This window comes from Alosa sapidissima, chromosome 18, assembly GCF_018492685.1.
Source record: "Alosa sapidissima isolate fAloSap1 chromosome 18, fAloSap1.pri, whole genome shotgun sequence".
Lineage (NCBI taxonomy): Eukaryota > Metazoa > Chordata > Actinopteri > Clupeiformes > Clupeidae > Alosa > Alosa sapidissima.
This window is the reverse complement of record NC_055974.1, coordinates 16,646,631-16,663,420: the sequence shown is the minus strand read 5'-3', so window position 1 is coordinate 16,663,420 and position 16,790 is coordinate 16,646,631. Positions and strand designations below refer to the sequence as shown.

The following is a 16,790-nucleotide window of genomic DNA, read 5'->3' as shown; positions in this document are numbered from 1 at the left end:
ATTTAAATAAATTAAGAAATGATGTTACAAGACAAGAATGTTATGCTTAATTTCCCACCTCATACCACTATATACCCTTCTCGAGATGCACAACTCTGTGTTTGATGAGATTTAACATGTCTATTTACTTTCGCATATTATTCAGTTCTATTCATAACATTGCACATGGGTAGAGCATGTTGAAAAGAGAAGATCCACCTATCTTCATCATTTTCAGTGTTAGTAACAGATCTTACAAGCAGTGGCGTATCAAACCAATGGTGAGCCCAGGTGCAAGAGTGCTACGCGAGCCCCATACCAACGATCTTTGGCCCAGGATGAATTAGCTCTGATACATGCAATACACATTAAGAGTGACTTCATTTGTTTATGCAAAGGGCCTGAGGCACCGAAGTAGTTTAGTAGTTACAGATTACAATTTCAAATAAAAAACACACGACTACATATCCATTACATGTGAAAACATAAAATAATAATTTTATTAACAGCCTGCAAGCCAGGGTAATCTAATATTACTACATTAACATCAACTCGCATGGAATTATGGGAACACTCAATGCGCCTCTTCAACCCTCTGCTGAAACTGCAAGCGTAGATTGTTTGCTTATAAACTCGCACTGCGCAGAAACAAAACTTAATGTAGCCTAACTTATTTAACCGTCCAGAAACCAAATAAAATCATTCATATGCATACAATCCCCAATATGCGTGAATTAGGCCATTAGAAGAAGGCCATCTTACGAGCCTTTTGTTGTGCAAAATCGTCAACGATGTTCCCAATATTTAATGCTCTGGCTCTCGTATTTTCAATGGACAGGATAGCTAACCCACGGAGCCTCTCCTGCCCCATGCTGCTCCTTAGGTCTTAATAAGTTTGAGTTTGGAAAAAGATCGCTTAGCTGTTGCCACAGTCACAGGCAATGTCAGAAACAACATGAGTACACACTTCCCCGAATGTGGATGTTACACTGTCATAATCTACCACCAGCATTTTGGCAAGTTGAAAAATAGATGACTTCTGGGAAATCTCTGCTTTAAAGCAAGACCTGAATGAGAGGAGTTGTGTTGGGAATGTCGGTGCAATGTCCCTGCTATAATGGTCTGACAAACGTCTTGCCTTTTCAAGCAGTTCATCATCACCTGCGAGTTGAAGGGTCATAGGACGTTAAGACTCAAACACGACAAGTTTCCCGCATACTTGCAAATCTTTGGGAGAGCTGACTGATTATGATGTCCAGAGTTGCATTAAATACCTGCACTTTGAAGTATCTATCTGCATCGGTTAAGCGCTCATCTTCCGATAGATCGTCAAAGTGACGCTTCACTCTCCGTGCTCTAACATTCTAAAGTTCTAAAAAAAAAAAAAGGAGGCAGGGCGGGGGTAGCGACGGGCCCCGGGAGGTCACGGGCCCTGTTGCGACTGCACTTGCTGCACCTACTATAGTTAAGCCACTGCTTACAAGGAGCACATGACAGCAGCAATAGAACTGGAGAAAGTAAGGAAGTACCATCCCCATTCATTCACTAGCTCAGCCAGAAATATACACCGTGGGCAGAGGTGGGCACAAATACATCAAAAACTATTTTGTTACAAACTACAAATACTGGCTCATAAAATGTAACAAAATAAATTACTGATGTGAAAAATGTATTTAATTAAAATACAAGTAATTAGTAATTTGAAAATACAAAAATATCCACACAATAATCATGGTATACCAACTTTTTAAAAAGAAACTACAAGGTATATTATTGAAAATGTATCCCCAAGAGACAAGAAATACTATTTTCTGATTGGCTGGCAGAGGGCTACAGTATTAATTCTGTACATTGAGGCTCCTATGAAGTAGATCTGGTAAAAAAATGTACACATCCAATATCGATGATTGAACTGACAAGAAGCAAACTTCGGAACACTGGATTCAACTGTAACATAGCACAGTGTTTCCTAACTGGTGGGTCAGGACCCAAAAGTGGGTTGTGGAACCGTTCTGGGTGGGTCGCAGAGTTTGTGGTTAAAAATAAATTTAAAAAAAAATGGCAATTTAAAATGTTACCTTATCTAATATTGGACCTTTATTTTGATAAACTTTATTCATAGCGTACATATCAGTCATTGCCATGGACATAGACAATGTTTATGTGACAGGTCATGGTAAACGCAAGTAGGCTGCTACCATGAATATTTGAAGTAGCCTACTGTAGGCTCGGATATGGATTCACTTAAACTGAGGACAAAATAGGACAGAAACCCCACTGTGTGGTGTGCAGTATATGGCTGGCACATGAGAGCATGAAACCATCAAAACTAAAATGCCACATGAAAACAAGGCACCCCTGTCAAAGTCACACCTTACTTTGAAAGGTGACATCAAGCGTTGAAGACTTCACAAATGTAGGCTAATGGCAAACATCCGCATGCTCCAAACAAGTAGGCCTACAGGCACTTCGCTTGTCTTACCATGTAGCTCACCATATCCATTGGCTTGAACGCTAAAAAATATATGGGTCGCGACTTTATGAACATGGGAAATTGTGGGTCCCAAAGCCAGACCAGTTGAGAACCACTGACATGGCATACTACCCACCATCATTTCCGTAACCAATGAATGTAGAACGACACATTTAACAGGTCGGCCTCTTTTTAAACTGAACTGCATTTCCCTTTTTGTGCTATAAATGCATAACCTGACCCTCGCCAGATGAATTTCACTCCGCCTAGCTCCACTCATCCATCTGGAACCGATCCATTGGAATGGTGTTTCAGAAGGCTGGGCCTAATCAAAAAATGCTTGCATATGATTGAATAAGCCACTTGTCCGTCATCTACAGCTACTTCAACCACTCACATCGAAGCCAACCCGTGACGTTGATAACAGTCTCACGGTCGCTTCTCCACTACGTCACATCTATGAAACTCCCATCCTGCGTCCTGATTGGCTGAACCATAAAGTCGGTTGCAGAAATCACTCTCAATGGAAGAGGTCCCAGATGGATGTGAGTGAAGCTAGGCAGAGCTAAGCGAAACGAAATTCATCTGGCGAGGGTCAGGTTAATAAATGCATACCTATTGCCTACATAAATGACTGGCAACATGGGGGACAAACAGAATAACATCCTGCAAGGTGTCCCGATATACAGAATTAGTGAACTTGGTGGAGAAAACTCTTTACGCATCGGGGAGTTCTTTGCTTCCGTCTCCTCCTTTATTATGACCGCAGCGCAGCGAAGCGGCGGTCATATAGGTTTAGTCAGATTTTTTTTTTTTCTTTTTTTTCTTTTTCGCATGCCCAAATTTCCGTCAATGATTCCCGGGACACTGAAAGACCGGGGTACACGAAACTTGGTGGGCATGTAACCCCACATGGGTAGCATGGAACCATCGTTTTTCGTTTTGATCTGTAGCCCCCCCGCTGGACTGGACCCCCCGAAAGGAGGGTAGGGCAGACACAGTTTTCTGTGAATATCTCGAGAACCGTAGGGTTTAGGAGGACCATTTTTTTTTGTATGTTGATCTCAAGGGGCCATGTCAACCCATTCCATAACCACTCATTTAATGTATAGCGCCACCTAGTTAAACACAAAAAAGTAAAAATGAGGGGTCGTAATCGCAGGTATCTGTGACCTAACATAGTCAAAACTGCACGAAATTGGAAGTGTATGATCATTATGACACCCTCTGAATGCACGCCAAGTTTCGTGGAATTCCGCTCATGGGGGGCCACACAATAAATTAATTTATGTTACTATACACCAACTGGCCTGTAGGTGGCCGGAGACAGTTTTCTGTGAATATCTCGAGAACCGTAGGGCCTAGCAGGTCCACCTTTTTTTGTATGTTGGTTTTAAGGGGGCATGTCAACCTATCCCATTACCACTTATTTCATGTATAGCGCCACCTAGTTAAAAATTAAAAAGCATAAAATTAGGTGTTTTCATCACCTTTGACATGGTCAAAACTACACGAAATTGAAAGTGTAGGATTATTATGACACCCTCCGATTGCATGCCAAGTTTCGTGAACTTTCGTTCATGGGGGGCCTTACAATGAAATAATTGATGTGTACATTTAGTGACCGTACACCAGCAAGGATTCCCGGGACACTGAAAGACCGGGGTACACGAAACTTGGTGGGCTTGTAACCCCACATGGATAGCATGGAACCATCGTTTTTTGTTTTGATCTGTAGCCCCCCCACTGGACTGGACCCCCCAAAACGAGGGTAGGGCAGACACAGTTTTCTGTGAATATCTTGAGAACCGTACGGCCTAGGATGACCAATTTTTTCCGTATGTTTTCCTCCAGGGGTCATGTTAACCCATTCCATGTGCACACATGTGCATAAACAGATACACACGCACACACATACATTCACAGTAATCATACGTATGACACATACTCACACAGTTGACATATGTACGCATGCATGCACATGCACAAACACAGGCACATATGTAGGCACACACACAAGCACGCACACACACACACACACACATAAACATAAACATGTACACGCACACATGCACACAAGAATTTCTCAGAATTATGAACAGGCAAGATGGGGGTGGGGTTGTATAAAATAAATTTTACATGTGAAATCTATGAACTAATCATGTTTTGGTACTTGTTGTCTAGCAGATACCAGTGAGAATTGAGTGTGGATAATGCAATTTAGTGAGACAGTTTAAATCATATAGGCCTTTCAGCGTGATTTATTTTTGTGGAAAAAATGTGCTGGACTGGGCGGCGGTCATAATTTGTCCCGCTCTGCGGTACATCTAGTTAAAATACTGCCCATGTCTGACCGTGGGTTTTTGCCATGACGTGTAATTCAAATACCCACTAGGCTGGCTCCTTGAATTCCATCATGAACAAAACCATCAGGAAATGGAGTCCCCTTACCATGTTTAATCAAAATGTGAATCAAATCTTTGACATGGATCCTCCCTCCACATTCATTGGCTCCCGAACATGGACAAACGATAAATATCAACACAGCAATGAAAGAATGCCAGCAGACAAAAAAAACTGTCATACCTTCCACTGAGTTGAAAGATAACACTGATAGAAAAATGCTGAATTACCTGAGTATGACCCTTAGGAATGTGTTATAATGAGGAAGTAGTTTTCTTCGAATACATAAGGTTGCATGTTGGTCCTGTCCGGTCATTTTCAAGCTGAGATTCAGTGAGGGACACCAAACTCATCCAAAAGTAAGTTCTAGACATTTCATGTGTTCCATTTCATGTGTTCACCTACACCCATTTAGATTTTCTTGTTCTTCTTCACTTGTTATTGTCCAGTTGCATCTGGGCTTTTCTAAAATTTCAAATGAACCCTGTAATATTCAGTTACTGTACTATACAGTTACTGTATATGGTGACCAAATGAAACAAGAAAATGGAACTGAGTGAAGCATAATGCATGCTCAAACTGGAACTGAATAAGTGGCCTTCTGGGTAAAAGAGATGATTTAACATTTTTACTTTGCTTACAGAAAATTGGCAGGAGGCCCCACCACAAACAAACAGTTACATGAAAAATACAAGGAATCAAACATGGCCTACGTGTGAGTACTGTTTGATAGATAGATAGATAGATAGATAGATAGATAGATAGATAGATACTATTGATCCCCAAGGGGAAATTGAAGAAGTTTACAATGCTTTGTCAGATTCACTCCTAAACTTTACATTCTCTGGAGTCTTCCTACCTAGTTTATGATATGATGTGATATGATATGAAGATCATAGCATGAGGATGCCTACCTGGATGTAACTAAAATTATTTTGTGTACAGCCAACTACCCATTAAGACAGATATTACAAGTACAGTGTGTAGGATGACTCATCATCACAATTATTTATGTAGTGACAGTTGTCCATTTAAAGTTTTAACATCAGTGTAACTATTGAATAGAACCCTGGATATCTTGACATGAATTTGAAAATTTTCAATCAATGTCTGAATATATCAAAAGACATCTGAATTTGTAGGCTAAAACGTCAATACTGAATGGATCCCTATATTGAACGGAACTTGAGAATATTGAATGAAAGTCTGTATACTGGGTAAAATTACCATCAATTAATCATCAAGATGAAGCCATCATAGTTGTTGTCACTATAGATCTCTTCTCCTCCTCAAGACTTTTTATTCATTGTGGGTAGATCAGGTCTAAATCACCAGATAGCAACATAAGTCATAGGCCCTATCCATGAAATTATCCATGTGCAGAATTACATGCCATGTATGCTAAAGTGAGATGTCTTCTTTTCCTCGGTCTGTCTCAAATGCACAGTTAACTGTTAAAACGTATCCACACAATAAATTAAACTGTTGTTTTGAATTATACAGATGATAGCCTAAATGACACTTCTATTTCATAAAACACCTGATGTAAGCAAACACCTGGTAACGCTCCTGCTGCTCTGCTCACTCTTTGATTAAAAAAGTATATTAGTATATACTCTATAGTATAGTATAGTATAGTATAGTATAGTATAGTATAGTATATATACTCTTTTGATCCCGTGAGGGAAAGTTGATCTCTGCATTTATCCTAATCCGTGAATTAGTGAAACACACTCAGCACACAGTGAACACACAGTGAGGTGAAGCACACACTAATCCCGGCGCAGTGAGCTGCCTGCAACAACAGCGGCGCTCGGGGAGCAGTGAGGGGTTAGGTGCCTTGCTCAAGGGCACTTCAGCCGTGCCTTCTGGTCGGGGTTAAAACCGGCAACCCTCCAGTTACAAGTCCGAAGCGCTAACCAATAGGCCATGGCTGCCCCTTTACTGCAAGTTATTTCCACGCATGTTACTACCATACACCACAGGCTTTTGCAATGGGCTATTACCTGTAGACTATTAATGTATAATTAGTCTATATCATAATAGTATGCAGCCAAAATCCTCCCTCTTCCTATTAATTTGCAATTGTGTTGTATGAGTGTTTTCTCTAGCCTGTACCTTTTGTTGAGATTACAGCAGCAAAACCTTTTTGATGGGATAAGATAATATCAGCAAATACTTTACTCAAGTTCAGTCTAAGAGAGGTAAAACATGTGGAGGATAGGCATGTGCACGCAAGCCACAACAAACATCATGTGGTCCCGTTTTGAGACACATAATTAACCAGTTCGAGTTTATCTATCTAGATAATCAAGTGTATACTCCTTCCCAAAAGACGCACCACCATGTCAGACAGGTTTTTGTTAAAGATCAAGAAAAGGATACGAAAGGATAGTGGATAAAATATCCTCCCAGAAACAGTGGCGCCCCCAGAACATTTTAATAGGGGTGGCCAGGGGTAGCCACATCTTGGGGTGACACAATAATAGAAAAAAAATAACTTCAGTTTTTACAATACGGAGCAGTGAAAAAACGGCCAATGTAGTATGTTGTTTACCACTTCACTTTGGTGAATAAACAAAAATAAAAAAGGCTTACTTTTGTAAGCCTACGGTCACGTTTGCACCAGGTTCTCAACCGGCCACGCCCCCTCTGAACTCTCCCCCCACTCACATTCACCACGTTAACATATAGATAATGTACATTTTAATGCAGCCTATCCACCTTTGTTGGACATAGGACCAGCGCTTCGCGCGGTCATAATAATAATAGCCTTTTCCACAGTAATAATTGCTAACATTTTAAATATAGGCAATTCTATTTAGACTTCAAGCTCAACTATGAATTAACATCAGAATATGAATATATCATAAGTCATAATACAGTGTAGACATGCTATAACAGTACAATACAATACATGTATCAATATATAATATTGTTGTCCCTAGCATCCATTTTCTTATAAAGGATACACAGTTTTGTCGTTGTGTTCTGCCCCTGTTCTGACATGATCCCCTGGCTTGCTCTGGCTGAGTTAGGTGGTCATCTTTGAGTGCTTTCTCATCCTCAGCATCATAAAATCTATGTGGCTCCCCTGTCTTCTGCATCTCCCTTGTTCCAACTTTTCTTTTTTTTTTTAAAAAAGAAGAAATATCCAGCGAATTTCTCTTCCATCATCTGCAAATTGACACATCACAGTGTGACTAGTGGTAACCTATGCTAACTTTTCTGCTTAGCATTGCTAACATTCATTTTACAGGGTTGCCATGGGTCATGGAATTTCTGGAATATCATGGAATTTTGGAAAGTCTATTCCAGATATGGAAAGTCAGGGAATTGTATTATTTTGGGGGCAAAGTCATGGAATATCAGGGAATTTTGTTGTAGCAATTTGACTACATTAATACACATATTTCCAGAATTGGTGTATATCTGGTTATAAGCTTAGAAAGTACACTACGCGGCTGCTCTGAAATAACTGTTCGGTATATTGTACCATTCATTATGGAATTTTGCATTTGAATTAAAGGAACACGCCACCGTTTTATGAAATTGGGTTATTCATCATCTCCCCAAGAGTTAGATAAGTGAGCAAAAGCCAATTGAAATCAGTCGTGAAGCTGCCAAACAGGAAGTAAGGTCATATCTCAGCAAAAACCTTAACATATCAAAACAAAACTTGGTATATGGACTCGGGACTCCAACATGAGGACACATATGAAATGTTGTGCCCTTTGACCTCTAGGGTGTGCTGCAACTAGCAAAAGTGTGTTTTGGCGTTTCAGACGTGTGTTACTGCACGTAACCTTTGACTTGTATGCCCAATGTTGAAAAATGAGGTACCGTTGGAATCCTTGGATCAAGTTGAGTTCAATGCACAATTCACTGCCTGGTCCTGTTGATGAACCGCACCTGAGCAAGCACACTTTGAAGTTCCTCGGAAAGGAAATAAATAAAACCCCTGGTAATAATTAATTTACCCCACGTCTCTACGTAAAACTAATCTCGTCCAAACTGGGCTTAAAGGAACACGCCACTGTTTTATGAAATTGGGTTATTCACCATCTTTTCTAGAGTAAGATAGGTGAGCAAAAGCATTTTTGGGCCCTATCATGACAGTCTAAACTGCATGGTTACTGACGAATAGTTAGAAATACATTTCGGGGTTTGTCCTAAAGTTCAGGAAAAGCTATGTCAAGGTGAAATGGGTGAGAGCTCACTGGTAATTGGTGAAATTAATTTTTATAAACCAGTGCAAGTGCAGTGACAGTGCAGTAACAGTGATCAGCAATCGGCAGGGGGGAAATATGTGACAGTGACGACAGTGGCGCCAAAGATTGTAAATAGATACTCCTATCTACAATCTTTGGATGATGCGGCAGCAGGTGCTGCATTTTATTTTCTTTCATGTCATAAATTGTCATATTGCCATTTCATGTCATGTTGTTTATTTAGACATTAGGCAATTGAATTAAAAGTATTACCCACTGAAAAATGTATATCCAGTAGGGGTGGCCACTGGAATGTCCAGAGTTCATAGCGGGGTGGCTGCAGTCACGCCTGACCACCCCATGGGGGCCCCCTGCCCACAGAATGGGACAACCTTGGCATTTGCTGTAATTTTTTTTGTAGAGCATGGGTTCCCAAACTCCATCAATGTGGGCCTCCCCTCTGAAAACAGTGACACCTCCGCGCCCCAACAATCATTTTCAAATAATGATATTCACTTCAGTTAATCCACTTAAATCGGTGCTATACTATGCTATGCAATGCAATGAGTTTTCATCATATTTTCGACGTTTGGCTTTGTTGCCCATATCAGGCTCGGGCCGTGCAGCAATTGTGACAAATCTGTCCATTTTAAATTAGCTATCGGAACGTCACATATTACTGTCACGTATGTCTAACCTCTTACGTGTATCTGTAATTTAATATTAATTTCTATAAACCAAGGCGGCGGATTCCTAAAGAAACACAAGCACCCACACCATAAGTTTATCTAAATTAGCTATGTACCAAAAAATACATTTTACCGTAACTCGAAGAGCTGTAAACAGTGTGCGTGTACAAATCCGCTTGGAGCTCAAGCTCCAAGCTGCAAGTTACCGTTCACTGGTAACTTGCAGCTAGCTCGGCTGGCGGCACTGTTGCTAAATTACGTTATGAAGTTTGGCACAATACATTCATTCTCAAGGGATCAATAATACTTCCACTATCCCAAACATTTAGTATACATCTCTTCTATGATTTATTTCGATTTTATAATGTTGACAATTACATAATCATTGAAAAAAAAACATAGATAGTTCTAACATGAAATAAACGTTTTTCCTTCTTTTTTTAATCAACCGTCCGCGCCTCCCCTCCGCGCCTCACAGTTTGGGAACCTCTGTTCTAGAGCGTATCCATAATTGAAAAGGCATGTCTCACCAACGGCATAAGATATTAGGCTCATGGACATGACATGGACTGATTCACTAAAAAAAAGCTAACTTATTGTCAAAGCAGTTTGAACTGATATGGACCCATAGAAGAATATTATAATTTGAAATTCCATCATTGCACTGCCTTGACTCCAGATTTCATTCAACATTCTCAACATTAAATCAATATGTATGATATTATGTTCATCAAATGATAATTTGTTGTCATTTAGCATTTTTGTGCATGTGACTTAAAAAAATGTTTAACGTCAAGTGGATATATTCTTTCCTCTTCAGAACAAGTGGTACATCATCCCCATTGCGGTTCTTGGTGCAAAAGAAAATTCAGATCAGACTTGGACCCCCAATAGCCTACCGACTGCCAACAGAGAAGAGATACCTGGATGAGAATCCAATGGTCCAAAGATGGACATTTGGCGAGAGAGACCTGAGAAAAATGAACAAAACTATTCTGCTGGTGGGGGAGACTGGCACAGGGAAAACCAGCATCATCAACACTTTGGTCAACTACCTCCTGGGCATAAAGTGGGAGGATAAAGTCTGGTTTGATATCACAGAGGAGGTAGAGGTGAAACTGTCTGAAACCAAAACAACCAACATCACTGTTTACGAGGTCTTTGTGGAGGAGAACCCCATCTGCCTGACCATTATTGACACACCTGGGTATGGTTATACGAGAGGGATGGAGTATGACCTTCTGATAGCCGAGAATCTGAACAAGCTGTTCAGATCTGAGGATGAGGTCCGCGGCATCGATGCCATTGGACTTGTGGTGAGGTCCACTCAGAACCGACTCACAGCCTCTCAGCGCTACATCTTTGACGCAATTCTGTCACTGTTCGGGAAAGACTTGGAGAAAAACATAGTGCTTTTTGTCACACATTCAGATGGGAAGTCCCCCAAAAATGTACTTGCTGCCATTTCTGAAGGGAATATTCTGTGTGCCAAAAACCAACAGAACCAACCTGAGCACTTCTTGTTTGACAACTGCCAACCTGATTTGGACAAGGATTTTGAAAGCCTTCACAAATCAGCCTGGAACATGGGCATGCAGAGTGTTGAAAAATTATTCAACTTTTTGAAGACAACTGACAAGAAGAATTTGCGGTCCACAAGGAGTGTTCTGAGAGAACGCAAGCAGCTAGAGATTTGCATCGGCAACCTTGAAGAGCGGATCAATGCCATTAACCTTAAGGAATGTGAAATGGCACAAATCGATGCAGCCATGGAACAAAACCGTCAAGATCTAGAAACATGCGAGAAGTTACAATTTGAAGTTGATGAGCCATACAAAGAGAAGGTCGACACTGGGTCAAATCCAAAGAAATCAAAAAAAGTAACCTCATGCGATACGTGCCAGGAAAATTGCCACTTCCCAAGTTGTTCGGAAAAGCTAAAATCGTGCAAAGCCATGAAGAAAAAGTACTGCACTGTGTGTACTGGCAAGTGCCACTACTCTAAGCACACAAAGGAGGCTAAGATGTACATCCAGAAGACAAGGAAGGTGATGAAAATCAATGAAGAGCTCAAAACAAAGTACGAGGAGGAATATCAGGAGAAAGTGGAGCTGAAGAACCAAGTGGAAAGCGAGCTCGATGCCCTGCAAGAGGAGAAGGCACAGCTGATGGAGGAGGCCTACCAGAGCATCCTCACCCTGGAGAGGATCGCCCTCAAGAGCGACTCCCTCTCCACACTGCTCCATTTGGACTTCATTATCGACATCCTGAAGGAAGCCGGAAACTCAGAGAAAGTCCAGTCGCTACAGGAGCTGAAGACCACTGAAGAGGCCAACGACGCTGCCATGGTCTACTTAAGGGTAGGCCTTGGAAGGACAGAGAGAAGTAGCCAAGTTACCAACCAGGTGGCCAACCATGACACAAATGCCCTAGAGACAAAACAGCAAGAGCAAGACAAGACTGGGATTTATGAGGCGCTGACCCAAATGAAGGCAAAACCTTTTGAGACCATCACAGCAGGTAAAATGAAAGCCTTTGGGACCCTCACCCAAAGCAAACTCGACAAGATTATGGCAAGGATGGACCAAGAACAACAAAAGTCCTTTAAATAACAATGCAATGCAATGCAATGCAAACTGTAATTTGTACAATTTACATCAGATAGACATACAATTGCAAACCCTGATTCACAGAGAGTGGTCATGAAGAGCTGTTTCTGTTTTTCATTTCCTTACATGTTGTCCTAATGTTTTGAAACAGCTAGAGCTACTTGAGGCTTACTTATCTATGATATTTTTCACATTCCAATGACACAGAGAGATGATTCACCATGATATTTTACACAGAATAGACAAGTAGAAATGGAATGTGGACTGTATAACTGATCCTTTCTATTAAACACAGATATTCATATTTCATGTGGATGAAGTGCACATACAGTAGACATTCATTTCATTTATTTGGATTATGAAAAGAGTATGAAAATCTTAATCACACTGCCTAAAACCTCATTTGTTACATTTGGTATGCCAAGGAATGATGCATAATAAGTATATTCTATGTGCATCTGGCCATCACTAGTCACAAGCCTGCTTGTGCTCGAAACTGTACTCATTGCTTAAACCCTTGGCTCATTTAGATCACTATAAGAGACTGGCTCTTCGGGGGCATGAATGGAGAATGGCCCAGAGGGAAAGCAGAAGGTTATGCAGTAAAAGGAAAATCAGCTTGTTTGTTAGCTTTCCATCTCTAACGCATTGGTTCTCAATACCAATTTATACCAGTTGGTTTTTTTTGGCTTTTTTATGCCTTTAATGATAGTGACAGTGGAGAGGGACAGGAAGCGAGTGGGAGAGAGAGTCGGGGTGGGACCCGGAAAGGACCACGGGGCCGGAATCGAACCCGGGTCGCCGGCGTACGGTGCAGGTGTCCCAGCCAGTTGCGCCACAGCTGGGGCCTATTTATACCAGTTTTTGCCAGAAATTGCACAGCGCCTGCTTCAGAGGACACTTTTTTTACCTAGTTAGGCCTATACCTCTTTGGAAAGCTGAGACACTGTAGTTTCTTTGAAAACAATCAGAATAACTATGTGATGTACTAACACAGAACTACAGAGGCTAGAATATAGTTTTTTTCTTTCTGCCGGATTACAAACATCTCTGAACTGACCACATTTTAGCCCTCTAGGTCACTTGATATGACTTAGAAACACAACTGAGCCCTAGCACCAGATCATGTGAAGCTGTGTGCAAAAATAGATCAATATAGAATGAAAATATGTGTACTTTAGACCATTATTTGCCAAGGTATGCTAATGTGTTTTGTAAAATGCCCTATGGAAACTCCCCATAGGACTTTTGGATTGCATACTGACAGTCAAATGCTTACTGCATACTGCGTATGAACCCCTTTGTGTAGAAGCATAATCTTGGTCTCAAATGAAAGGTAACACTCTGAAGTTTGAAGACTATTTGGATTGTATGTCAGGTTTTCTGATATAGAATGGCTACACAAAATATGGAATAATTACACAAAGGTCTCTATTTTTGCATTTACTTTGTTGGTTCAATGGGTGTGTGTATAAGATGGACTATACATCTACAAAACGAATGAAATAAAACAACATGAAGATTTTCTATGGTTTCCTGTGAATATTTCAAGACCCAATATGCTGCATCTACTCATTGCTAAGGGATAACTGCAGATAGAAATTAGAAAAGCATCAAGGGGGAGGGGGGCATTTTTTATTAAATTGAATTGAGATATAGTAAGATTAATGTCACAATGTAAAGCACTAGACAGATTGTACATGATAAAGGTTGTTATGTATGGATTCCCAAGAGTCCAAGCTTTCAAATGGTGTATACCATTACTATGCTACATAGCAATATGGTGCGTATGATTTAGAATGTTGGGGGCAGGTGGGTAACCGTCCCGCTGGTGGGACACTGAGGGCGGAGTGGCTAATTTATTTATCTTAACATCTCACTGGCCACAGGAAAAGCTGTTAAGCAACCTAACTGGACCACTTTCAACAACTCACCCGAAATCTCTGCAGTCCAAACTCCCAAAATGTTCTTCAGGTCCTGGACAAACCCCCCATTTATTTTACAATCATTGCTGGAACCACAGCATGAAGAGGAAGAAGGAGAAAAGAGTTAACTAATGTATTTATTTGAGTAATCAATGTGTGTGTGTGTGTGTGTGTGTGTGCGTCAGTATTTGAAAAGAAAGAGATGGTGGTGGCCAGTGACCTAAATGGTTCTGTAAAATAAAGACAGTAAAACCCCTGAAGTACAGGTAGCCTATCCATACACGCCACACTACATTATGAACACCACTAGGACTGACTGCTTGACTACACAGAGCCTGGGTACAAGGGGTCACACGTCCACACATATGTTGATTCAATTTATTTCAATTGAGAAAAGTTTCTGATGTTCTGATGCATTTCATAAACAAGGCCCAAACCTTTGCCAAGTTGTCCAACAGTTGTCTCATCAGTAAAACAGACTCAAATGCCATAACATTTTCTCACTGTCCTCAAGAGCAGACACATTTCCTTAGTAACATTTTATACAAAATAATTTACAAAACACTATCACTAAACACTTTCACATGCACATTGGACTTCATGCAGGAAACAATATACTAACAGATTTTTGTTCACTTCCACTTTTTTTCGTTAGTACCAATTTATTTCTGGTATTCACCAATGTTTAGTGTGTTTTTTTCTTTTAGGTAAAAAAATGTATGCATGGTTAAATGCACTCTTACCAAGATAAGAGAAACATATATCTTGCCTTCAGAGTCCAAGAATTGGCTCTCCAATGGAAGGAATTAATAGATTTGGAATGTTTGGATTGGAACATAAAAATGCATGAATGTTATATGAATATCACAAAAGACGTGCTGATAAAACTAGAGTTTAGTTATTTCATGCTTCAGCGAATCATAGATGGTCAGATTACCGGCAACAGTATTTTAAAGATGACATAGAATGGGGAAAAAAAGTTTTTGCTTTGACTAAGGAGAATAAGGAGAGTCCCATGCATAGCCACAAAGCTACTGTGAACCAGAAACACAGTTGTTTCTTCCTTCAGATGCAGTTCTCAGACTTTGAAATGACCACTAAAAATCAGGCAAATCAGAACAAAGAGAGTGTGATGCATAGACTGTGACGCAAACCAAAAACCATCCTTCCAGTGGTGTAGTCTAGTTAGCTGTAGTCAGTATGTGATGTAGCAGTTAGCTGTAGTGGGTATACTGTGATCAACCCCAAATGTTAATACGTATCCTTGCCTATTTTAAGTGGGTATACTGAGATAGTGATGCTTTTTAAGTGGGTATACTGCGTAGTTTTGCGTATAACACATAGACTACATCACTTCATCCCTCTGATCACAGTCCCCCTCCAAACATGTTACCTTGAGTTGGAGATTCAAGTAGAAGTGGCTGGAGCCTATTGTGAATGGTCTTTGGCTTCATTCATGTCTATGCCAGATAAGCATTAGTTAAAATGGTCCGTTTTATTCCCCAGCCTAATCATAGGGTTGGAAATGGGCTTGTAAAATAGCATCTTTAAGATATAAGCAATCATATTTCAGCACACCAGGGTAAGAACAAATTTGGGTGGTTAATAGAGATGCATCCGGAGTTGAGTCATCTTATTTTTTTCTCTGAAAAGAAAACATAAGAGAACTTTTATACATACGGATAAGGGGAGAGGGGAATACCTTATGCAACACACCCTGCCCCAGGATTTGCTCAGCAGTAGTGGAATGTCACTAAGAAGGACAATCAGACATGGGAGTGAAAGCAGTGCAGAGAATGGGTTTTACTAATATAGCTGAACATTTTAGCATATTGTTTCATTTATCAAGAATCTTACAATTAAATACTACATGGTTAAACTACATTTACTCCAAACATTGCACAACAGAACAAAAGAGCAAACTCCACAATGGGCAACCGAGTAATAAACTAGCAAGAAGCTTAAATATTGAAAGAGCTCTCAGATTGTGGCTGGTGAGTGGCGGCAAGAGTGTAGGTGTCAAAAGTGTAGGCAGAAGTAGTGACAGGTTTTCTTGTCTGTCAGCCAAGGACCAAAAATCACAGGGGGAGGAGTAAAGCATGGAGCGGACTTTTAGGGACCTACACAGCACAAGAAAGGCAAGGAAAACATGGTTCAGCACCAGGAAGATTTGGACTGGATTGTGACAAGTGAAGTTATTGAGGATTCAACAAACACTTTAGGAGTGTGACCTGAGGTGGCCTGAGGTCTAATAGTTTGAGACTGAAGACAACTGTAATGTACTGTATCTCCCACGAGGCAGAAGTGGAAATAGATAATAGTGGAGGTGGATGGGGGACCTTTCAGTGAAGAGCATTTGCCTTTCTGCACAGTTGCATCATGTGCCACATGTGCATCCCCTTTTTCTACAGGATAAAGTTGGGTTTAGCCTGCTTATTGCAATAAGAAGGATTTTCAGTCTTCAGTAAGGAAGGGATGAACAAATGGAAACACAAAAGAAG

General features: G+C 40.6%; 1 protein-coding gene across 2 annotated transcripts; it reads left to right on the top strand.

Moving 5' to 3' along the window:
* The first annotated feature begins 5,109 nt into the window (after positions 1-5,109).
* LOC121689419 lies at positions 5,110-12,677 on the top strand. 2 transcript variants are annotated; one of them, XM_042069223.1, is made up of 3 exons: positions 5,110-5,214; positions 5,499-5,570; positions 10,576-12,677. In XM_042069223.1, exons 2-3 carry the CDS (start codon positions 5,560-5,562, stop codon positions 12,365-12,367), a joined length of 1,803 nt encoding a protein of 600 aa, XP_041925157.1. In that variant the 5' UTR covers positions 5,110-5,214; positions 5,499-5,559; the 3' UTR covers positions 12,368-12,677. The 2 variants fall into 2 exon arrangements, with proteins under 2 accessions (XP_041925157.1, XP_041925158.1); XM_042069224.1 differs by having other exon boundaries at positions 5,167-5,218.
* Positions 12,678-16,790: the final 4,113 nt, after the last annotated feature.